This window comes from Trichosurus vulpecula, chromosome 3, assembly GCF_011100635.1.
Source record: "Trichosurus vulpecula isolate mTriVul1 chromosome 3, mTriVul1.pri, whole genome shotgun sequence".
NCBI lineage: Eukaryota > Metazoa > Chordata > Mammalia > Diprotodontia > Phalangeridae > Trichosurus > Trichosurus vulpecula.
The window spans coordinates 144,220,352-144,244,978 of NC_050575.1; the positions used below are offsets into that span (position 1 = coordinate 144,220,352).

The window sequence follows — 24,627 nt, forward strand, 5'->3', positions numbered from 1 at the left end:
ACTACATTCATGTTAATCTATCTGTTTTTTTGAATTCAAAAAGCAATCTCCAGTACAAGTTATATTTTGCCCCTGGAATGCCCACCCTCCCTCTTCTACCTCTTTAAGCCTTACCTTCTCTGAAGTCTTCCAGCTCCTAGTTAAATTTTTTTTATTGGTTTTAGAAATGCAAGGTCATATTTGTACATAAATGTTTATAGCATCTCTTTTTGTAGTGGCAAAGAATTGGAAATTGAGGGTGTGCCAATCAATTGGGGAATGGTTGAACCACTTGTAGTATATGATTATAATGTGATAGTGCGGTGCCATAAGAAATGATGAGCAGGTGGATTTCTGAAAAACTTGGAAAGACTTATATGAACTGATGCAAAGTGAAGTGAGCAGAACCAGGAGGACATTGTACATAGTAACAGAAATATTGTATGATAATCGACTGTGAATGATTTAGCTGTTCTCAGCAATACAATGTTCTAAGACAATTCCAAAGGACTCATGAAGAAAAATGCTAGAGATAGAACTAATGGAGTCTGAATGCAAAGCGAGGCATATTATTCTGTACTTTCTGTATTTTTTTCATGTTTTTTTTTTTCTCTTTGGGTCTGTGTCTTTTTTCACAACATGACCAATATGGTAATATGTTTTGCAGGAATGAACATGTATAACCTATATCAAATTGCTTACTATCTCAGGAAGAGGGGAAGTGGGGGAGGGAGAGAGAAAAATTGGAAATCAAAATTAAAAAAATTAATGTTAAAATTGTTTTTACATGTAACTGGGAAAAATATAATATTATTAAAAAAATTAAACATCTCGGGAGACCACAAAAAAAGAAGTCACTCCAAAAAAACCAACTGAACTTCACTGAATACAGTTGTGATTGAGCTGAGTGCAATGCAAGTTTGCAGATACTCTGCCAACTCAGCTTTTATATCTCTGTCAGAAATTACTGGCGGTTTCAGACCTTAGGTGTCACCTCTTTGGCATTGCCTTTCTTGTTGCCCCAGTTGCCAGTGCTCTCTCCTTTTTCAAATTACTTTGTATTTGCTTATTTAGGTATATGTAAGTGATATCTCTCTAGCAGAACATAAGCTCACTGAGGAAGGAACTGTTTTTGTATTCCTAGTGCCTTTATACATTTGCTGAATCGAATCGAAACCCCAAGGACAAAACAGCATTTCTAATAGAATCAATTATTAAAAGTCAGCCATAAAAGGTCATTACAAAGGAAAAGCAAAACTGTATCAACGTAGTTGTGAAATGCATAACATCGAACTATACTCTGACAGCAACTTGAGTACGGATTACTTCATTCTTTATATCTCTATCCCCAGACCCCGGCACATTGTAAGTGATTGATAAAAAGTGTTATCAATTATTATATTTGTTAGAAGACAGACATCAAATTCCTTTTTGATAACATATTTCCCATTGGTATCATATTAGTTTTAAAAAAAGGTCTTTCAATGGTTTCTAGAAATCTGTGAATGCTAAAGAAAAGAAAAACCTAAAAAGTCTATTCCATATCAACACCAGCTAAGAAACACAAGCTCAGCTACTTTCACTCTAATGGGAATCCTATATATATAAAGGTTAATTATACACACAGCAGGGCTACCTGGCCAGTAAGAGAAGTCTGATGTTGCTTTCGATCATCTGTCACAAACAATATTCATTTGAAGATACTGAAGAATGTGAGCTGGATGTTGTAATAAAATAATGCCATGGGTGAACTCACTCATTTGTTCATACCATTGGTAGTATTATTAATCCTTTAGAAGAATCAATACTGGATGCCTAAATGATCTCAAAGAACTCATGTGCCATTAAAAATCCCTGGATATACTGAGTTGGACTTGGTTTCTTATTTAGCATGAACATAATCCTTATTTTTAAAAGAAAGTTTTCATCAATTAACTTCAACATTTAAGTAAGATGTATCAGTAAATTACAAAGAGGAGGCAGCTTGCAGGTGAATACAAGTTTTTCCCACTCTGATAAATATGGGTGACTGTTTAATTAACATCATTTAATGCTAATGAAACTGAAATAAAACTGGGATTAGAAATGGAGATTCAGTTGCTATGCTATAAAGAGGCAACTTCAATTCATTTCTAATAATCATGAATTAATTACCTGATGATGGTATTTTCATACAGATTAAAACTATGGAAATTGGATAACCTATGAGATATTTCAGGACTGCGCTCCTTCTTGGGAAGGACACCGAGCATCTACATACGGTGGGGAGATCTTCTCTGTGATGTGATGCATATTTTATTGCAAACTATATGAGAACAGGCATCAGGAGATCTTGATTTTAATCACAATTCTGCTACTAACTGTACAGCCTTCAGCAAATCCATCCCCTTCTCTGGTGCTCAGTTTCCTTCTCTAGACTTATGCACAACAGTAATTATCCATAGATTTTGGATGGTCTTAAGAATGTGTCATTTGATTCAATTCAGTTCAACCCAACACTTATTAAATGCCTTCAATGTACCCTTTATTGATAATAATCCTTTATATTTATGTAGGGATTTATAATTTTCAAAGTTCTTTCTCACTCCCTCATTTAATTTTCCCAACAATCTTATGGGGTAGTCTAGTAGGAACAGATAGCCCTTTCAGAAAATGTCTAATAATTCAATTTAGCTAGAATGTTGAGTTAATGAAGTGGAGTAGTATGAAATAAATTTGGGTAGATAGGTAGGAGTTCAACTGTGTAAAGCCTTAAATACTACGCTGAGGAATTTTTATTTTATTCTACAAGTGATGGAAAGTAGCTGAATGTCTTTGAGTAGGGCAGTGACCTACCTGGTCAGCCTTATGCTGTAGCAATTTTATATTGGCAACTTTGTAAAAAATAGATTGGAATGAGGAGAGAAGACAAGCATGGAGACTAAGTAATTAAGAATTCAAATGAGAGGTGATCAGAGCCATTTAGAATGGTGGCTATATGAATGGTGAGAGGGCTAATAAGTACTTGGAAAAGGAGGATGCAAAATCTCTCCTTCCCTCTTCTATGACCTCCCCCTCCCAAAAGTTTCTTTTTTGATGACTGGGGAAAGTGAGTAGAAGGGTAGATTGTGATAGCTTCCCTTCAAATGTCAACCCTAAATTACAATTTAAAAACTTTATAATGTCAAGGATATGAATAACTGAGGTGTCAGTATTCTATTAAATAAATGTAGAAATATAATTTCCCAGGTGATATTAGGATCAGAATTTCATATATGCTACACTGACTGTATTTTACTCAGAAAGAGGAATATGAAAATCATCAAAGCTGTTCTATTACTACTCTATTAAAAGCCCACCCTCAAATACTGTGCAACCATTTAGGAAAAATCTACATTTTCTACATACATGTTTATGAGTTTATTGAAAGAACCATACTATGTTTGTGTGTGGTAAATATATAAAGAACCCAGTGTTCTATAGGGGATCAGCAGGGGTGTGGGTAGTGAAAATCCTGGACACATTACAGAAACAGGTCATAATTCCTGTCTTTTCCAATCAAAATTGACTTTAATTCTAAGATTCGTGGAGAGGGAGACAATTTCTTTTATTTCTTTTGTATCCTTCTATAGTGAACAATTTAGGGCTCACGGTAGGCACTGTTGGTTGAAGCACCAGCTAACCCCTGCCAAACCACATAGCTTCTAAGCCTCATTTCTTTAGCAGCACAGCCATGGAAAGATGAAACTGATTCACAGGCATGTGATTTCGGATTTTAACAGTGTTCTAAAAGTAGCTCTCTTTGTCCATTCCTAGGCAGAAATTCTAATACAGCTTTGCCATTCAGCATTTATATAACATCCATTAGGTAGTTTATTACAAAAGTGGTTGCCAATATCCCAGGTGCTTTCACAGTCACAGTGTCTAGCACTGTCATCTAACAGCTGAGAAAACTGTGGCTCAGAGGAAAGAAGTTCACATGCCTAAGGTAACACAGTGGATTAGTCAAGTGGAAATAATTGTTTGCATATGTCTTCCCCATTAGAATGTGAACGCCTAGAGAGCAAGGACCCTGTTTTTGTATTTCTTTGTATCCTTAACACTTAGCATAGTGCCTACGCACACCAAGTATTTAATAAATGTTTGTTGATTGACTGATTTACACAATTGAGTAAAACTTAGGTCTTATGACTTCCTGTTCGAGTATTATTTCCACTAGTTTGTCTAAAAATATTTTATTTACAAAATATTAATGTAATGCATAAAATATAACTTATTCTAGAGGGTAAGTTATTTACAGAATTAAGTAAAATAAAATTGTAATTAAAATGCTTAATTTGCCTGACATTATGCTTGGAGCTATATGAAGTAGAGAGGTTATCTCTGTATAAATAAGAGAACAACATGGCTAATAGAATGTGAAATTCAACATTTTCCCCCAAATTTTCTGGCATCTAGAGGATTACCCCACGTACACGGAGTAGACTTTTTGTGAAGAATTTATGGGCAGACATGGACAAAAGTAATACAGAATGGAGAGGACACTGATGGGTAGTGCTATGTGCCACTGAAGGAAATACTCTTAATCAGTGAGATAACAAATATATAGAAGAAATATCTTCAAATGCTATGACTCTATGATAATAGTCTATGTTATACACAAGGACTGTTAAAGACAATATACAAAAACACAGCTTCTTGCTATGGAAGCCAGGTTACTATCTTCTAAATTGTTCCAGATCCTTGTTGTTCTGCATATTATTATTTATTACTCATTTCCAATAATATAACAATTTTTTGACTAATTATATGCAATGCCTAGTTAACATACAAAGTGACATGGATGACTTAATGCCAAATGTCTTGAATATAACACACAGCTGCTAGACTTTATTATACTGCTGAAATTTATATATCATAAAAATGCAGACAACTGTTCCCTGTCTTTTTGGCTTTCAGGTACTGTATGAAAGGATGGATCATAATACAAAAAGTGCCAAACAGCTCCACTGAGAAGTGGCCCGAGAGTATTTCTTTCCTTATTTGTCAATTTTCAAGATATAATTAAATTCTAAGTATTGCACAGAATTTATTTGACCAAGAGATTTGTGATATGCTCCTTCAAAGGATGTCATGCTATTATTAAACAGGACTAATTTTTCTTATGAAATATTATATGATTTTAAATGTATGCTATAACTTCACCATGTAATAGTGTTTCTCATATATGGTATGTGGAAAGAATACTATACCAGGAGCCTAGAAACCTGGGTTCTAGTCCTGGCTCTCACACTTATTGTGATCCAGAGTGAATCACTTAATTTTTCTGTTTGATTTTTAAAAAAAACTGTAAAATAGAGGTTGTAGCAAAGATGTTAAAATCATAGACTGAGGGCTTTTTCAGAATGCCCAAGTGGGATAAACCTGAATAAAATATAATTGGGAAATGTATAACAAAATAAATAAAAGTCCAATACAACACAGATAATGTGAATTTGTGATTTTGTAAGCCAATAGGAGGCTGCAAGGATTGTTTCTATTTGAGTTTGACACGACTGGATTATAGTATCTATTTATCTGTGACAGGCTTATTGATAAGTACTCTGAGGGTAATAGGCATAGTGATAATTTAATTATGTGGGGAGGAGGAAAACCAGGTTATGAAGCCAAGGAGAGGAAAAGAGAGTCAGAAAATGATTAAGGTTGTAAAATGGAAAACAGACATGCCTCAAATCATGTATGCCCTGTCTTGATAATGGCATAACACCCTTACTGACAGTGTAGAGCATTTGGGTTTAAAGCAATTGGAGAGAGAGGGGTCACTGCTTCTTTAACATGGCAAGACCCTCACCATGCTCTGTGTGCTGTGATTGGGATCTAGGACAAATCTCACTGTGGAGGAACAGAGAGAGGCACATGGATTTGTTACACTGACTATAATTGTTACTGGGTCATGTATAGCCTTGCCTTATATTTGACAAGTGTCTCCTTGCCACTAAGTAAGCCCACTTAAAAATTAGAAGTGGGGTGGAGCCAAAATGACAGCTGGAAAGCAAGGACTTGCCTAAGCTCTCCCCCAGGTCCCTCCAAACACCTCTAAAAATGGATCTGAACAAACTCTAGAGCTGTAGAACCCACGAAATAGCAGAGGGAAGCAGGGCTCCAGCCCAAGAAAGCCTGGATGGTCGCTGGGAAGGGTCTATCACACAGAGCTGGGAGCGGAGCAGAGCACAGCCCAGCGTGGGCTGCGCCAGGACCAACCAGACTGGGAGCCGGGCGGAACAGGTGGTAGGATCCTGAATCATTGAGCTGTGGCAGTTACCAGACTTCTCAACTCACAAAACGCCAAAGACAACAGAGAAGGTTAGTGGGAAAACTTCTAGATCAGAGTGAAAGGAGTGCGTGGTTGGCCCTATCCCTGGGGACCAGCTCTGGGGCTGCTTCCAGAGCTCTAGCTGCGGTTGCTTCTGGCCCCAAGCCCACCCTGTGGGAGGAATTAAGCGGGAGTGCAAAACCTGCTTGGATCTGGTTTGCAGTCTGGGTTGGTGGTTCTTGGGGGAGGAGGAGTACTAGTGTGGCAGAGTTTGCTGTGTAGAAGTAGCTCTGAAAACAGCAGCGCTGCCCCTAAAGCTTGGGACAAAGTACTCTCTACTCTATAAGCAGTCATACACTGACAAAAAGTTCAAAGGTCAAGTAGTTGGCTGGGAACATGAACAGGGAGCAAAACCAGACTCAGATTCAGACTCAGACTTTGGAATCTTTTTTTCGTGACAAAGAAGACCAAAACATACAGCCAGAAGAAGTCAGCAAAGTCAAAGAGCCTACATCAAAAGCCTCTAAGAAAAATATGAATTGGTCTTAGGCCATGGAAGAGCTTAAAAAGGATTTGGAAAAGCAAGTAAGAGAAGTAGAGGAAAAATTGGGAAGAGAAATGAGGGTGACGCAAGAAAATCACAAAAAACAAGTCAACAACTTGCTGAGATCCCAAAAAATACTGAAGAAAATAACACCTTAAAAATAGACTAATTCAAATGACAAAAGAGCTCCAAAAAGCCAATGATAAGAAGAATGCCTTGAAAGGCAGAATTAGCCAAATGGAAAAGGAGGTCCAAAAGACCACTGAAGAAAATACCACCTTAAGAATTAGATTGGAGCAAATGGAAGCTAGTGACTTTATGAGAAATTAAGATATTATAAAACAGAACCAAAGGAATGAAAAAGTAGAAGACTATGAAATATCTCATTGGGAAAACCACTGACCTGGAAAATAGATCCAGGAGAGATAATTTAAAAACTATTGGACTACCTGAAAGCCATGATCAAAAAAAGAGCCTAGATATCATCTTTCAAGAAATTATCAGGGAAAACTGCCCTGATATTCTAGAGCCAGAGGGTAAAATAGAAATTGAAAGAATCCACTGATGGCTTCTTGAAAAAGATTCCCAAAAGAAAACTCCTAGGAATATTGTGGCCAAATTCCAGAGTTCCCAGATCAAGGAGAAAATACTGCAAGTAGCCAGAAAGAAACAATTTGAATATTGTGGAAACACAATCAGGATAACACAAAATCTAGCAGCTTCCACATTAAGGGATCAAAGGACTTGGAATATGATATTCTGGAGGTCAAAGGAGTTGGGATTAAAACCAAGAATCACCTACCCAGCAAAACTGAGTATCATGCTCCAAGGCAAAATATGGATTTTCAGTAAAATAGAGGACTTTCAAGCTTTCTCAGTGAAAAGACCAGAGCTGAATAGGAAATTTGACTTTAAAACACAAGAATCAAGAGAAGCATGAAAAGGTAAACAAGAAAGAGAAATCATAAGGGACTTACTAAAGTGGAACTGCTTTGCTTACATTCCTACATGGAAAGATGATATGTGTAACTCATGAGACCTCTCTCAGTATTAGGGTAGTTGAAGAGAATACACATGTACATAGAGGACACAGGGTGAGTTCAATATGAAGGCATGATATCTAAAAAAAAATCAAATTAAGGGATGAGAGAGGAATATATTGAGAGAGGGAGAAAGGGAGAGATAGAATGGAGTAAATTACCTCACATAAAAGTGGCAAGAAAAAGCAGTTCTGTTGGAAGGGAAGAAGGGGCAGGTGAGGGGGAATGAGTGAATCTTGCTCTCATGGGATTTAACTTGAGGAGGGAATAACATACACACTCAATTGGGTATCTTACACCACAGAAAAGTGGGTGGAAGGGGATTAAAAAAGGGGGATGATAGAAGGGAGGGCAGATGGGGGAGGAGGTAATTAAAAGCAAACACTTTTGAAAAGGGACAAGGCCAAGGGAGAAAACTGAATAAAGGGGGACAGGATAGGATGGAGGGAAATATAGTTAGTCTTTCACAACATGACTATGGGAGTGCTTTGCATAATGATACATGTATGGCCTATGTTGAATTGCATGCCTTCTTAGGGAGAGTGAGTCGGGAGGGAAGAGGGGAGAGAATTTGGAACTCAAAATTTTAAAAACTAAAAGTTGTTTTTTGCATGCAACTGGGAGATAAGATATATAGGCAATGGGACATAGAAATCTATCTTGCCCTACAAGAACATAAGGGGAAAAGGGATGAGGGGAAGGGGGAGAGGGGGTGACAGAAGGGAGGGCCGACTGGGGAATGGGGCAATCAGAATATATGCCATCTTGGAGTGGGGAGAAGGGTGGAAATGGGGCAAAAATTTGTAACTCAAAATCTTGTGGAAATCAATGCTGAAAAATAAACATATTAAATAATAAATAAATATAAATTAGGACTATTGGTTCCTACTACACAACTCGATCAGATTGTTGAGAGGATAAAATGAGGGAAAGGATGAGAAAGAGCATGAAAAACTATAAAGCACTACACAAATACAAAGGATTATTATTATTAATAAAGAGTGCACTGCTTGGTTCTTTCAAATCTGTGTCACATCCAGAATTTTCTACTGTTTACAAGTGAAATCTCTTAAATTATACACAAATAATAGTCTCTCTAATGCTCAAGTGAGGACCAATACCATGAACTTTTATTACTTTCTCCTTTTCTGAACTGGTCTTTCATAAAAATGCAAAAATGATGTTGGTTCAGATGTGAACTTAAAAAAAAAAAACCAACAACCATGTGGCTACTATTAGCAGGAGTCACAACTGCATTTGCAGAAGCCGATTTCAGTTTTCAGCCACTCCAGAAATAATAACCTTAGGTATTAAAGCTCACATGAAAAAGAGAATGTTATCATGTTCTTAAAGGAAATTGACAAAAAGACCCTTAGTCTGGGATCTCTTTGTTTGTCATGCTGTAGGTTGCTGCTACTAATGACAACTTTTCTCCACTGGCACTTATTTGCTGCCAAAAAACATGTGGCTGCACATAATGGAACTTTCTTAGTCTGAGGGTGAAAGTTGCTGAATGCTGGTAAATGAATTCAAGCTGTTGGAAAATCACACATACATCCCTTCCTTGGGAATTCAGTCTTCCATCTCAATTGCTTTTTCCAAGCTTTCTGGAATACTTTAATAAATTAGGCATTGTTTGCAGAAGGTGTAGACAGACAAACATTATAATATTTTTGCAAGGCCTACTTTTGTTCTTTTTCAGTAATATTCTGAAGATTCTTTCTACTGTATAACTATTAAGTTAAAAGAGCACCAGGTTTATGTCAGAGTATTCAGCTTTTAAATCCCAGGTCTGTAAGTTACCACCTGTGTGACCTTAGGCAAGGGCAGGTAACTTTTCTGGCCCTCAGTTTCTTTATCTGCAAAAAAGGAAGTGATGGACTAAATGGATTATAAAGAACCAACCAGCTTTACATCTGTGATATCATGATATTATTCTTCTGAAAGTAATAAAAACATCATTCTCCATTTTTATATTGGTCATTGTAATGCAACAAATATGATGAAATTACTCCAAAGTTCACCACTAATAACTTGTAGAATTCTGTTATTTGATAGTACATATTATTCTGCTACTAAAATGCTAACTAAAAGCCAATCAAATGTTCCATGGGATGAAAGACTTCTCGGCAGTAATTTATGTTCTTAAATGGGCTACTGTTTTTATTCATCCTTTCTTGTTTTTCTGCAATGTTCCATTAATCTACTTTTCTTTTTAATCATACCAAATAGTTTTGATGACTACTACTTTATAACATAGGTTGAGGTCTAGTACCATGTCCCCTTCACTGATACTTTTTTCTTTATTTCCCTTGAGTTTCTAGACTTTTTCTTCTGCTAAATGATTTTATTATTTTGTCTAGGTATAAAAAGTATCGTCTATAATGTAATGGGCATTGTATTAGATCTTTAAATTTTTTGATTAAATTGGCACAGGCCACAATCATAACCATGAATGTCTTGCTAATTATTTCTCCCTTATTTCCATATGGTAACTTGTAGTTGTATTTATAAAAATCTCATGCATGTGTTAATTAGGCTATTTTATTTATTTTGTAGTAACTCTGAATGGAATTTCTTTTATTTCTGTTAGTATCCTGTGGAAATGCTAATAATTTCTGTGTATTTATTTTGTATACTACAACTTAAAGAGCTGTCTAAGCCACTGGTATCAAACTCAATTAGAAATGGGGGCCATTAAGCAGGGATCCAGAAGTATCCCTGTGGGTTGTATGTTGACTTAGAAAACCACATGTTTTATCATATTTTTATTTATTTTTAAAATATTTTCCAATTACATTTTATCTGGTTTGGGCCACACTCGGGAGTATTGTGGGCTGCATGTGAGCTGTGTGTTTGACACCTCTGGTTTAGGGTACTGAAAGGGTAAGTGCCTTGCACTGGGTCACACTGCCTGTATGTGTCTGAAGTAGGATTTGAACCCAAATCTTCCTTGTTTTGAGGCTAGCACTTTATTTATTATTACTATTCCATGTTGCTATTATGTATAATAATATTTTCCTGAAATGAATAATCATCTCAATTAATTTCTATGTTGATTCTTTGAGGTCTTATAAAGATACCATCTTATCATTTGCAAATAGGTATATTTTATTTTCTCTTTGCTGATATTAATACCTTTAAGTTTGTTTTCTTGTCTGATTGCTATAGATAGCATTTCACTATGTAAAATAATACAAAGGGTGGGACACCCTTACCTTATCTGTGTTTCTTTTGGGAAAGCTTCTGATATTTCTCCATTGAAAATAATGCCAGCACTTGGTTTCAAATATGGTTTAGATGATATTAAAGATGGTTTTTCCACAATATGCTTCTTAGTTTTTAGTTTCTTTTTTTTTTAAACATGAGTGCTAAATTTGGTCAAAGGTTTTTTTCTTAATTTAGTGATATAATCCTGTTGTTTTACTTATCTTTGTTATGTATATGTTATTAATAATGCTAATTGTTTTCTTAATGTGGAACTATTCTTATATTTCTGGTATGACTCCAACTTGGCCACAGTGAATATATTTTCTGGTTATATTGTTGCCATCTCCTTGTAATAACTTTATTTAAAATTTTGGATCAATATTCATTATTGAAGTTGATATACAGATTTCTTCCTCTGCTTTCTCTCTTCCTGACTTGGGCATTGGGTTCATATTTATCCATAAAAACTGTCTAGTAGAGTGTCTCCTACCTCTATTTTTGAGAATAACTTCTGGAGAATAAGAATTATTCTTTAAATGTTTTATAGAATTTATTTGAAAATCTATCTGGCAACGTTTCCTCTCTTTCCTCCCCCCACAATTAACTCGCTCAATTTCTTTTTCTCACATTGGGTTGTTATGACTCCTACTTGGTGTTTTTTTTATTTAGGCACTATAAATTTTTGCAATCACTCATTCACTTCCCTTGTGTATCAGGGTTTACAGTTACCATATGGTAAGAAGTTCAAGACCAGAAATACATGAGAGCTTGGGAGGCAGGACAAGATTCGGCATTTGGGCATGTGAATGTGACCATATCATATGAATTATTTTTCATGGGCTTTGTCCAGAGAAAGATTGCCGATCTGCCATCCTGGTTTATTCCTTCCATGGGGCTATCTACGGAGAGGTTAAATGCCTCAAGCCACCCCTTTACAATGATTCTTCCAAGAGGCTGAGAGAGAAGAAGGAAAAGCAGTAAGAAGTTATGTAGGGCCTATTATGTGCCAGGCACTGTGCTAAGCTCTTTACAAAAATTATCTCATATTATATGAGAACTGCAGCTCCCAGTGAATAAGTCTATCCACCTGTGCTTGTTTTTTTATGGCATCCCTCCTGGTGCTGCCCCTGAAGCCTGAATGGGCATAGCAAAAGAACTGGTGCAGATCTTGAAGAATGTATATGGATTTGGAGCTATGTGAGTCTTAAACAGGGCTTCTCACCTTTTTTTGTGTCAAGAACCCTTTTAGCAGTTTGGTGAAATCCCTTTGAAGAATAAGATTCTTAAATGACATGTACGTATGTGTATATATACACATATATAAGTATGTATACACACACATGTATACATACATACATATTTATATAAACAATTACAAAAGAAACTAATTATATTGAAATGTAATTATCAAAATATTAGAAAAACAAGTTCACAGACCTCAAGTTAAGAACCCTTGGTCTAGAAAGCCCAGATAAGGCATTAAAGTGGGGACTAGACCAGACTGGCAATTGCCATGAAATGCCTAAACCATGATGACCCCAGCAATAAGGCATTCTTGAACCTTGTGCTTTCCTTGTTTTCGTTTGTTGGTTTTGTTTTTTTTCTGAATACTTTCCAAGCAGATATCAGTGAGTTCCAAAACTGCAATCCCTTCCTTCATTCCTTCTCCCATTTACTGTTTGGGAGGAGGTACTAAGGAAGGGAATTCAGTCAGGTAAAACAGTTATTTTTACAGTTTTTCTTTTTGAAAACTTCTCTTTCGTTTTATTTTGCAACGCTACTGCCCATTTATAATTTCTTTCCTATATAGTAGTATAATTATTATTATAATTAGGTAGTATATTATTATATTATAATTAGATAGCATAATAATTAATAAATAAATAAATTAATTAGATAGCATAATAAAAGATAGGAAAGAATTAGGAACAAAGGTGATACTGATTGTGGAACGCTTAAATAAATTGTAGTATTTAAAAACAACACACAACTATGCTATAATAAATGATGAAAATGATTAATAGAGAAGGATGGGAAGACTTATAGGAACTAAAAAAGCAAAGCTAGCAGAACCAGGAAAACAATATATACAAAGACTACATAAAAGTAAATGGACAGAACAATAATTTAAAACATACACATACACACACACACACAAACACACACAAACTAAAATTGAATGTTGTGCTGTGATACCATAATGATCAAGCTTGGTCACAAAGAAATGAGAAGAAAACTCTCCTTACTCTTTTGCGGAGATAAGAATCCATGATTGTAGAATACTATATAAAAGCATCAGACTGTTTTGATGTGCTGATTAGTTTTGTAGAACTTTTTTCCTTTCTTTCTCTTAAAATTCTTTGTTATAAGGGATGGTTTTCTGGGGGGAGGTTGGAAGAGGGAGGGATAAGTAGGGATGTAAAACCATGATATAAATAGCCCTTTATTAAACATATTCAAAAACTTAATATATTTTAATTATTTATGATTTTAATAAAAAGTCAGTCTTCTAAGGAATATAATGAAGTTAGTCACTGGGGAGAGTAAGGTTTCCCAAAAGCAAGGTGTGGGGGCTCAGAGCTAAGATGAGATTTTCTTATTGAAGTAATTTTGGAATACATTCCAGATCAGGGGTGGGGAACCTGCAGCCTAGAGGCCACATGTTGCTCTCTAGGTCCTCAAATGTGGCCCTTTGACTGAATCCAAACTCACAGAATACCCTTAATAAAAGAATTTGTTTTATAAAACTTGGACTCAGTCAAAAGGCCACACCTAAGGACCCAGATGGCCACATGTGGCCTCGAGGCCACAGGTTCTCCATTCCTGTTGCAGATCATATTCTTAGATACATATAGGGCCTGAGGCCAGAAAACCATCCTAAAAACCCTGGAGAGCTCAGAGTGGTGGGAGGTAGAAGTATTTGAAGAACTGACAGTCTGAGTACTCCATGGTGAGCAAAAAGGGATATTGTGGCCTTTGGAAACCCAGCATATGTGCACTAAATACTGTCAGATATATAGCTACTGGGTCAGTGGTCTAAGGGTAGAACCAAATGATGGCCAAAATATATACTTATACTCATTAGCTGGTTAATTAATTCACAGCTTACTTCACTGTGATTTTCAGAAAGCAAGGGAATGACACAGATGTGGATGGGTACAGATTTGGCAATACCAACAAAGTCCAGGTAGTACACATACCATCCTTCACATCTGAATTCTTAGTTTTTCTGGGCTACTGTTATATGTGGTAGTTTTTGATAATTTTCTTTATTTCTCCTTTTTTCAGTTACAAGTTCACCTTGTCCATTAAAAAGTTTATGGTAATCTGACTTTTTAATCTTTTTTTCTTGATTAGGATAGGTACTTAGTTAATTCTGTTATTATAAAAATATGGTTTTAGTTTTTATCACTTATATAATCTTTATTTTCAAATTTCTTCATTTCTTCTTTAACTATCAGGATGTCTTCTTTTATTATATTCTCTCTCTGCTTCTTGATACTTTCTTTTCTCTAGGTTTTTAAGACATGGATCATTCCTGGTTCTTCTACTATCTGTCTGATTGCTCCTTCTCAGTCTACTTGGCTTAACTTTTTCTTTTTTTGACATAGTATTTCATTTTTTCCAGTTACATGTAAAGACAGTTTTCAACATTAATTTTTTATAAAATTTTGAGTTCCAATTTTTTTCTCCCTCTCTTCTTCCCATCCCTCCCTCAAAGATGGCAAGCAATCTGACATAGGTTATATGTGTGCAATCACGTAAACATATTTTCACATTAGTCATGTTGTGAAAGAAGAAACAGAACAAGAGAAAAGTGCCCCCCCCCCAAAAAAAGTGAAAATAGTATGCTTTAATAAGTATTCAGACTCCACAGGTATTTCTCTGGATGTGGATAACATTTTCCATCACGAGTTTTTTGGAATTGTCTTCGATCACTATATTGCTGAGAAGAGCTAAGTCAATCCTAATTGATCATGCACAACGTTGCTATTTTCCTCTGCTTAATCTTAATCCAGGTTATGCGCACTAAGTGTGGATAGCAGGATTTCCCAAAGCTCTGTCCTAAGCCTTCTTTTCTTTTCCCTCTATACTGCTTCACTTGGTGATCTCATTAGTTCTCAATGAATTTATTTATCATCCCTATAAGCAGATGACTCTCTCTTCTACTTACCCAGTTCTTCCTTCTCTCTTAACTTTTAGTTTTGAATCTCCAACTGCCTACTAGACAATCAAATGTCTAGTGTACATCTTAAACTCAAGGTGTGTAACACTGAACTCATTATCTCCCCCACCCCACCACATTCCTATCAATATTTAGGGTACCACCATCCTCCCAGTTACCAGTCTTGTAACCTAGTTGTCATCCTCCACTTTCCTCTCCACTCCCTTCCCCATATCTAATCTATCACCAAATTCTGTTGATTTTACCTCAATAATATCTCTTGAATATGGCCCCTTCTCTCCTCTGACACCTCCACTCTGGTGCAGGTCTTTATCACCTCTAGCCTGAACTACTGATAAGTCTTCTGGTTGGTCTCCCTACCTCAAGTCTTTCTCTATCCCTTCTTCCACTCAAGCTCTCAAAGTGATCTTAAAGTACAGGTCTGACCATATCACCACTTCCCCTCTATTCAATAAACTCCAGAGGCTCCCTATTATCTCCAGTATCCAACATAAAATCCTGTTTGGCATTTAGAGTTCCTCATAAACTGGCCCTCCCGACCCTTCCAGTCTTTTTACACTTTATTTTGTCCCTTTCTCCTGCCTCCACCCCCTCACTACCTCCACAATCTGTGATCCAATGATACTGGTATCTGTATTTTTTCTCACACAAAGCACTAGGTTTCCCTACTCACTGCAATTTCAATGGCTGTCCTCAAGACTGGAATCCTTTCACCTCTGTCTCTTTGCTTCCTTAAGTCTCGGCTAAAATCCCATCTTCTATAAGAAGTCTTTCGATGATCCCTTTTAATGCTAGTGCCTTTCCTTTGAGATTATTTCCAATTTATCAAGTATATATTTTGTCTGTATATAGTTTGCATGTTTTCTCTCCAATTATACTGTGAGCTCCTAGAGGGTAGTGACTGTTTTTCCCTTTCTTTGTACTCCAGAGTTTAACACAGTGCCTGGTACACAGCTTGCTGACTTGCTTGACTATTTCAGTATCATTATATATAAAGTATATATTTATTATTTCTTTCTTTTTATACTTGTTTATGATTCCTTTCTGCCTGAACACATAAGCAATGTTTGCAAAGGTGTCATGGGATTATGTGCTTAGGTATCTAGTTGGCATAGTGGAGAACTGCACTTGGAGCAAGGAAGATATGAGTTTGGACACTACCTTTGACATTTATTAGTAGTGTGACCTTGGGCAAGTGATTTAAACTATATTAGCCTCAGGTATCTGTAAAATGGGATAATAATAGCACCTATCTCATATGGTTGTTGTGAAGATCCATTAAAGTAACTAAGTAAAATGTTTTTCAAACTTTAAATGTATAAGTGATTGGTATTACTATTATAATTTTGAGATTTAAAAAAAATTACATGGCCTATTCATGGCTCTCTTCTTTGATGATGTGGATTATTATTTTTTGTTCTGTCATTCAAGGACCCAGATTATGGTCTTTGCCTTCATGACACAATGTAAACTGAACACGCACATCATTAGCTTTTACTATGTACTTAAAACTTCTGGCTTAAGTGAGGTACCTCTCTGGAGCAGATCTCAAGAAGACTGCTGATTCTGACATTCAGGCCATGAAGTCAATTAGTTTTTGGTAATGGACTATGGTTGAAACCTTAAAACTTCTAAAATATATGTTATGAACATGAGTTAGAAAATAGGAATCTCTAGTCATTAGATCCTATCCTCAAATTGTTACAGAAGCACTCCAATAAATGGTTCTCTCAGGCTTGAGCATTTACATTTCAATGGATGAAGTGTATAAATCCCTCCAGTAGAATTTTGGGTTTTAACCATAACTTGTGATTTAACCGTGTCCAAGAGCATCACTGTAGCAATGTCAACAATTTTTTGTTTACCAGTTTATGTTTACCAGTTTGGAACTGTCATAAAAGTGAATCTTGGAAAGCCAAGATATAGAGCATTAGCCTTAAGAATAACTGAACTACAATTATATTTAAATGGAATAATTTGACATGGTTTAAAGACGAATATGCACTGAAATAAAGGCTAAATAGACAAGTTGGGCAGGAATGGAATTAGAATTAAATTTATATAAACTTTAAAAATTCAAGATGTATGTGACAGAAACACATGGTTTCATATACAATCTTCATTTTCCTGTTCTTTTATAAGGAAAATGTTCATGTCTACTGATGCTTGCCAAGTTCATAATATTAAAAAGAAACAAGAAATAAAAGCAAAACTTGGTTTAGTTGAAATCTATTACAGGAAAAGAATATTAAATTGGAATTTTCCTTAACCCATATGTAAACACAATCTGTTTTTGTTGGGAGATAACATTCTCTTCACCCTGGTTTTACTAACTGGCTTGAGGAATAATTTTCAAGAGGTATTATGATAAACATTAACAACAATCGTGGCTTTTTCTCAGAACTCAGAAGCTACAGCTTGAAAAAGTATTAAATACACAAATTTCTAGCAAATTCATGAGATGACAGAGTTGGTCACATTTAATTCTTAACTATGTACCCTGAAAATTAGTAGCATTAAAGGCAATATTAAGAAAGGTGGATAAAGTGAGAACTCTAAGTATAGTATGGGCATTCTTATTGAAAGAGAATACATATTTTAATATAAAAAGAAAGAGAATTCTGATACACTTATACTTTTGTACATTTACTTAGCCATTGGGAATACAGTTTTGAACATCTGCTGAATTTCCCAAAACCTAACCTTACTATTTTATTATAACGAAAGGGACTACTCACCAATCACTTTGACAAAATAGGCATCTGCTTCAAAGTTATTTTTTAGTGTATGGATGGCAAAATCATTCTTTGTATAACCTTTACTTAGAATAATGATGTCTAAGATACCCTGGGGGAAAACACACAGATTAAACCATAAAGTTAAAAAGGTGCCAAGCTAAATAACAAATGACCATGCCAATACACAAAACTCATGGGATAAATGAAAATAATGATATTTAGAAATGTTTGAGAAGATTGGAGGCCCCAAGCACTTTTGGTGTTTAATTGAATTTTAACCCAAAATTATTTTTAGATAATTACTACTTGGGACAAAGAAATGGACAGTGTTGAGTGAAACAACTTGTTTCCTCTCTGCTGAGATCAGTAGCAGGAGTTTCTGTCTGATTTCTGTTCTTCATTCCCCAAAAGAAAAAAGTCCTCCCTCTGGTGTTATCTGATAAGGATCAAAGAACTGGCTGCAAGAGGAAAAGAAGCAGATAAAGGGCCTGAATAAAAACCACAGAGATAATCAACACCTGGAAATTGGTGCTTGATCATCCTAATTGTTTTTACTTTTCATGTGAAGTTTATAATTTTCAATTCTTAACAGAAACTGACATTTAGCTACTTCTTACTTCTTATATTCTAAGTACTCTGACAGGAGTAATTAGGATGCTTTTATATTATATTAAATTCAGGAGACCTCAAAATGTTTCCAAGACTCCCTTTATTTCTGTTCCACAACCTTTGATGTGGTAAGGGAGCTGTATTTCCATTTACAAATGGCATAACAGAGGCATCTAGAGCTCTGTACAAAATCATTTGACAATCAGGGCCGGAGTCAGAATAACAATTTAAGGCTATGAACTTACTCTTTTCTCTACAATCCTGTAATAGGTTGAAGGTTTTTCTGTAGCTGTCTCTTGATGAAAACCCCAAACAGCCAATATACCTGTCTATGAATATAAATCTCCAGTAGCTTCGGCACCTAGGCCTTTTAAAACCAAATAAGCATAAATCTAGTCCAGATAGTTGCCACTTTTCCTGTATCAATCAGTGAAAGACATCAATGAATTTGTTCCCTCACTATTTAATATTAAGGACTTCCTTTAATTTACCCATTTGCTTTCATTAGCTAATCTACATGTTCTGGTCAAATGCTGAGGAGGAGCTCAAAGTGGAAGCTCAAATGAGAATAAGCAGATGGCAATTAAAAAGCAAACACACTGAAAAGCTCGGAACTCACATCTTCATAAATGTCAAAGAAGGTTGCAACCACAGCGTCTTTGATTTGATTAAGATCCGATAGCTCCCAGTAGACTTTAAACATACGACCAGCCTTCTCACAGCTTGCATTATTGCAGGGGACATTTTCTAGTAAAAAAGCTTGCTGGTTGCTATAACAAAGGAAAAAAGAAAGGCATTTAGTTATTCTTCCTTATAAAAACCTAAACAATGCTTCTACCATCACTGTGGCAGGCTAACATGCTTTTTATGTTTACTGAACTAAAAACTGATTTTAAACAGGCTATGTGGAAAATATGAAATCCATATCCCATATCATTGATAGCTGACTGCTACCTACAAAGGGTTGGCCTTTGGCAGGGAAGGTGGTCTCCCATCCCTTTTTCAGTTCCCCTCACTCTTCTGGCATGCCTGTCACCCACTAAGTATCACCCTGTATTGTTTTTTTTTTTTGGAGAGGGGAAGGCAGGGCATTTGGAGTTAAGTGACTTGCCCAAGGTCACACAGCCAGTAAGTGTCAAGTGTCTGAGACTAGATTTGAACTCAGGTCCTCCTGACTCCAGAGCCAGTGCTCTACTCACTGTGCCTCCTAGGGGCCCCTCTATCATTTATTGTTATAAATATACAGGGATTCTTTAAAAGAAAAAGTTCTATGTACTAAATACCAGAAGAATACTTTTAGTCAGGCATGCACACATGTTCACACACACACACACACACACACACACACAGACACAGACACAGAAGTAATGCTTACTTGGAATACTTCAGAATAACCTTGCCTAAGACATGACATGTTACAACTTCTACTAATGGAAGGAAACATTTAACCTTAACCCCTAAGAGCAACCTTATTTTTTTGTTCTATTTTCTAATGCTCCTGCCACTAAAATCTGTATTTTCCTTATTCACTGTAGCTTTTAGCCAATTTTATTACTCTTTTTTTGGTAGTGATGTGATGTTCTGTTTTGTCATTAAGAGATTATATAAAAAAATGAGAATTTCTGAAAAGCTGCATCCTCAAAATTTTTGAGTGTGTGTATCATGTCTGCTACCTTTTAGCATCTGCCACACTGGCTTTGTGTCAAAATCATGAATGTTGAACAAACACCTTTGCTTCTGAAACTCAAATAACAACTCACAGTAACTTTTCTCCTGTCAAAGTTTTAGAACTGAAAAGTACTTGTAGCTTTCATTCAAGCCTTTAAAGTCTTTGTTGAACACATGATCATACTTAGCAAGTATATATCACCTGCTCCGGCATTAGAGCTCACTGAATTTACCCAAATTATTAAGCCTCATACAACTGGACTTGAGTTTTTGGAGAAATAATAATTCTTTAAAAAATTCTACTAGGTTCTGTAAAAACAGTGTAACCTCCTAACCATTTTTATATCCAGGTAGGAGAGAAAAGTTCTGTTTCATTTGTACTTGGTGCCTCCTTGCCTTTCTTTAGTTAGCATTTCCTATGGTCATTATTTCTTGATTTGTAGGTTTGATGTGGAAGACTATTGTCTATTCCTATATTACATTATTGCCAGAAATCCTGAGTCTTTTGCAAATCTTTAATCCAGGCCATTTTTTCAAAAGTAATTATCTTTCAATGCCTCAACACACCCAAAACACAAATAAAATGCCTTCTCATTGGATAGCCCAGTATGTACTCATCCATTGTGTCTTACTGTCTTAAGGATGCCTATTCTACTCCTTTGAGGCTAGATTTAATTTTCTTTAAAGGCCATAAAAATCTTTGTTGCTTCTCAATACATTACCAGTTGAGCAAGTCTGTGTTATTCTAGGTTGTTAATGTGTTATGCTAATCTGTCTAATTTCCCATCAAGTGAGGTAGCTGGTGGATCATTTAACTTGGAGCTGATTTTCTCCAAGACTGCTCTTAAGAGCTTGTGTGTCCAGTTCATAGTAATTTCTATCTCTACTGGATTTTCTTCCTCTCAGATGTCCTGGAAGACTCTACTACCAATTCCACAATTACATTAATAGCCTAGCCTAAAAAGGAGACATGTGGGCTTTAATTTATGTACATTAAGTCTGTTTGTTTGTCTAATCCTTAAGATAACTGTTTCTATGAGCTAAAAGAATAGTAAATTAAAAAGAAACATGAACAAGACCATTAGGAATACTTAAAAAATGAAACCATTTTTGGGATTGCTGCTCTGAAGCCAACGTCATCTGCTGGTGCTAAACTTGTATGCCTTGTCTTATCTGATGAATAAAAACTGACACCTCTTTCAATATGCAACTTTTATTTGTGAAATCCCCTAAACCAGTCAAGTGTCACTGCAATACAGATGACTGAATATGAAATGTCTATACAAAACAAGAAACCTGATATTCATAACTCAAGTTAATTAAAATGCTGAATAACAGTAATGCTAGTATCCTCAAAAGAATGTTTAGTATAGTGTGGTGCATGTAGTAAGAGTTTTTTGAATGAAAAAAAATAAAAGAAGAATAAAAGGAGGAAAAGAGATGCCATTGTTTGTTTCATCTTCAGAGGAGCATGTGAAAGGCAAAGCCTGAAAAAATATGTTGAGATGCTAAACATTTCTTGCCAATTGATTAGCAAATGTCTAGATGTCTTCTCTAAATGTCTTCATTCCTAGTCAAGGGAGCATTTAAATTGAATAATTTTGCTGATGATGACCCAATCTTATTGCTAAAGTTTACAAGATGAAGCATGTACATTTATTGTATTTTGTAAGGTACATGGATAATTCAGACTTCAAGGAAATTTTTATGCTATGGTCTGCAAAAGAAACTTCTGCTAATTACAGAGAGTCATAGGAAAAACCAGAAGCCCATCCTTTTGTAATATCCAAGGAGAAAAGACAACTAACGAAATTCAAGCGTTCAAGTTTACTTTCTTTGTAAAGGTATGACAATATGATGAGTTAAGGTAATTATGTACCAGTGTGTGGGGGGTAAGAATTTGAGTGAGAATAAATTAGGAATATGCATCTAATCACCTTTAAAATCTTTATTAAGAAGGAAAAAAACCTCACCTACATAAGTACATAAATCTTTGGTTGAAAAGAAATACTGATGAAATACTTTTAGCTGTTTAATCACACTGAGCACTTTTTCTTCCGTGAGGTTATTTTTTGCTTGCCAGAGCCCACCAGACCAGGAGCAGCTATCTTTAAGAGCTAAGATCAGACCTTGGCATGCTAAGCCATTTTCTATTATCAGTTGAATAGAAGACAGATTTTCCCCTACTTTGATTAATGGGGTTTTTACAAGTGCATGTAAGCAGTTTTGTTTTTATGATAATGGAAATCAATGTAAAACACTACTGCAAATAAGGCTGGGTTAGGGCACTCAGATCAACAAATAAGCAAGTTAATGTTTAGAGAAACAACATACTATGGCAAAACCTCCAAGTTCAATTTATGCTATGGTTCTGTTTCAAAAATAAGCCCGTTTAAACTAAAAAATTATAATGCAATTAGAAAAAACCAGGTACATTATTACATAAGAATAAGAGTCTGAATTCAGGCTACCTAGGGCTCTTCACTATTTAGAATTTTATTTTAAAAAATAAGATTATAAATGCAGAATAAGAATTGATGTTTTACTGGTACCATGTTATTTTAAAATGTTCCTCAAATTCATCCTCTTGAACCAATGCAAGGAGACAATTCAGTTCTCTTCAGGTGAATTTAAAACAAACAAACAAATATTTACTAACACCTTTTAGGTGCATGTCCCCAGGTAGGGTCAGTGGAGATTACAAAGATGAATAAACATAATCCCAGACCTCAATGAGATTAAATTGGTAGAAAGGCTCTTAAGTATGAAAATAAATAAGAAATATACACTAAAGTATAATGGGGATACCACTTCTGGGTGACCAAATAGGATGAAACCCAAAGTGATGAAACCTTGGTATACAGGACCATGACCAGAAGCTTATGAAGGAAGGTCTGCCATATTATAAATCACAAGTTTAATTTGGCCTGTTCAAACCAGCAATTTAATGTTATTTCAGTGGCTCCCTTTGCATTCATATTCATGAATCCTCTAAGTGTGCCCTACTCTATCAATCTACCCTGTCTAGTTTAGGCTGTCTGCTCTTTACCAGAGGAATCTCAGTGAAGGTGTGACCTCTTCCCTGGCATCCTCACCAGCCTTTCTCTATTAAGTCTCCTTAGCTCTCATTTGTATGTCATGGCAGCTGTCAATTTTGAAGGACCATTCATAACTGGCTAAAAACACTAGGTGATTCATAATACGTTTTTATTCTATTATGTTGGTGTGACTGCTTAGTGTTTAAAACAATCTGCTTGTTTTTGTTCTTTGTGGGTATTTGTAGTATTATACTGGATCTAATTATTTTTAGACTTTCTGGGATGTTTTTACATCAGAAAATTCTACCGAGTTCAGCTGGTTGTCACTAATATTGTATTTGGTGACAATTGTTTTATTTATTAAAGGTGATTAAGCTGAAAAGTGTTTTACAAAAATGTGTACTATGCTTTACATGGTGAAGAGTACCAAGAAGATGGGAAAATACACAATTTTAAAACTAGTTTACTCACTGCGTTAGGAATTGAACATCAGTTCTGCCATAATGTTTATTTTGAAAACTTTAACTTGTTCGAGCACAATTGATATATTGGGGAGTATAATGTGAATTCTGTGTTTGCTCATCAGCAATATTGTCTCTGAGAAACATGAGGTGAAGGCAGAAAAAAGCACCAATTGAACCAGGCTGTGAAGGAATACATAAGACCTGTATACACATAACCATGCACCCATGGACACATCTCAAACTTACACCAGCTACTTTAGTTCTCCACTGTGTTGTCTTACAAGGGTATGTTCTATTCTTTTGCATTTGTGAATTTTTCTATATTAAAAAAAAATCATTCATTCAACATCCCATACATGTCTAAGGGTCCTGGTTCAAAAAATCCTAAGAAGTACATGTGTAAGGAAAGCTTTAAACATTGAGGAGCTTGAAATAATGAAGCATTTTGAAAGATGCATGAGAACGTGCTATCTCCCAAGAAACAGGCATAAAGGAAACCATATTGTGGATTGTTAAAGACAACACAGAAAAAAATAAAAGAAATGCCTATGGCTGGAATGTTTTACTGGTACCACATTATTTTAATCTGTTCCTTAAATTTACCCACTTGCAACAACAAAGGGAGACAATTCAGTTCTTTTCAGCAGAAGTATAAAGACAAGACAAATCAAAACGTTTACTAAGCACCCATAAGGTGCATGTCCCCAGATAGGTGCAGTGGAGGTTGCAAAGATGAATAAACAGAGACATATATTTAAACATAGTTGTGCCCCTAACTGTGTTTCCCCTAAGTCCTGTGGCTTTTATTACATTATTTTGCACAGCACAGTGATTTTAAGGCACATATGTAGCATTATAG

At 35.6% G+C, this 24,627-nt stretch overlaps 1 protein-coding gene across 1 annotated transcript in view; it reads right to left on the reverse strand.

Moving 5' to 3' along the window:
* Window positions 1-24,627, reverse strand: part of ITFG1 (integrin alpha FG-GAP repeat containing 1) — a 266,220-nt gene that overhangs the window by 72,785 nt on the left and 168,808 nt on the right. Inside the window, exons 11-12 of the mRNA XM_036751887.1 lie at window positions 19,218-19,368; window positions 17,990-18,098 (exon numbers count right to left, since the gene is read on the reverse strand). Of these exons, the coding sequence (XP_036607782.1) occupies window positions 17,990-18,098; window positions 19,218-19,368 (260 nt within the window). The remainder of the gene's footprint in view (window positions 1-17,989; window positions 18,099-19,217; window positions 19,369-24,627) is intronic.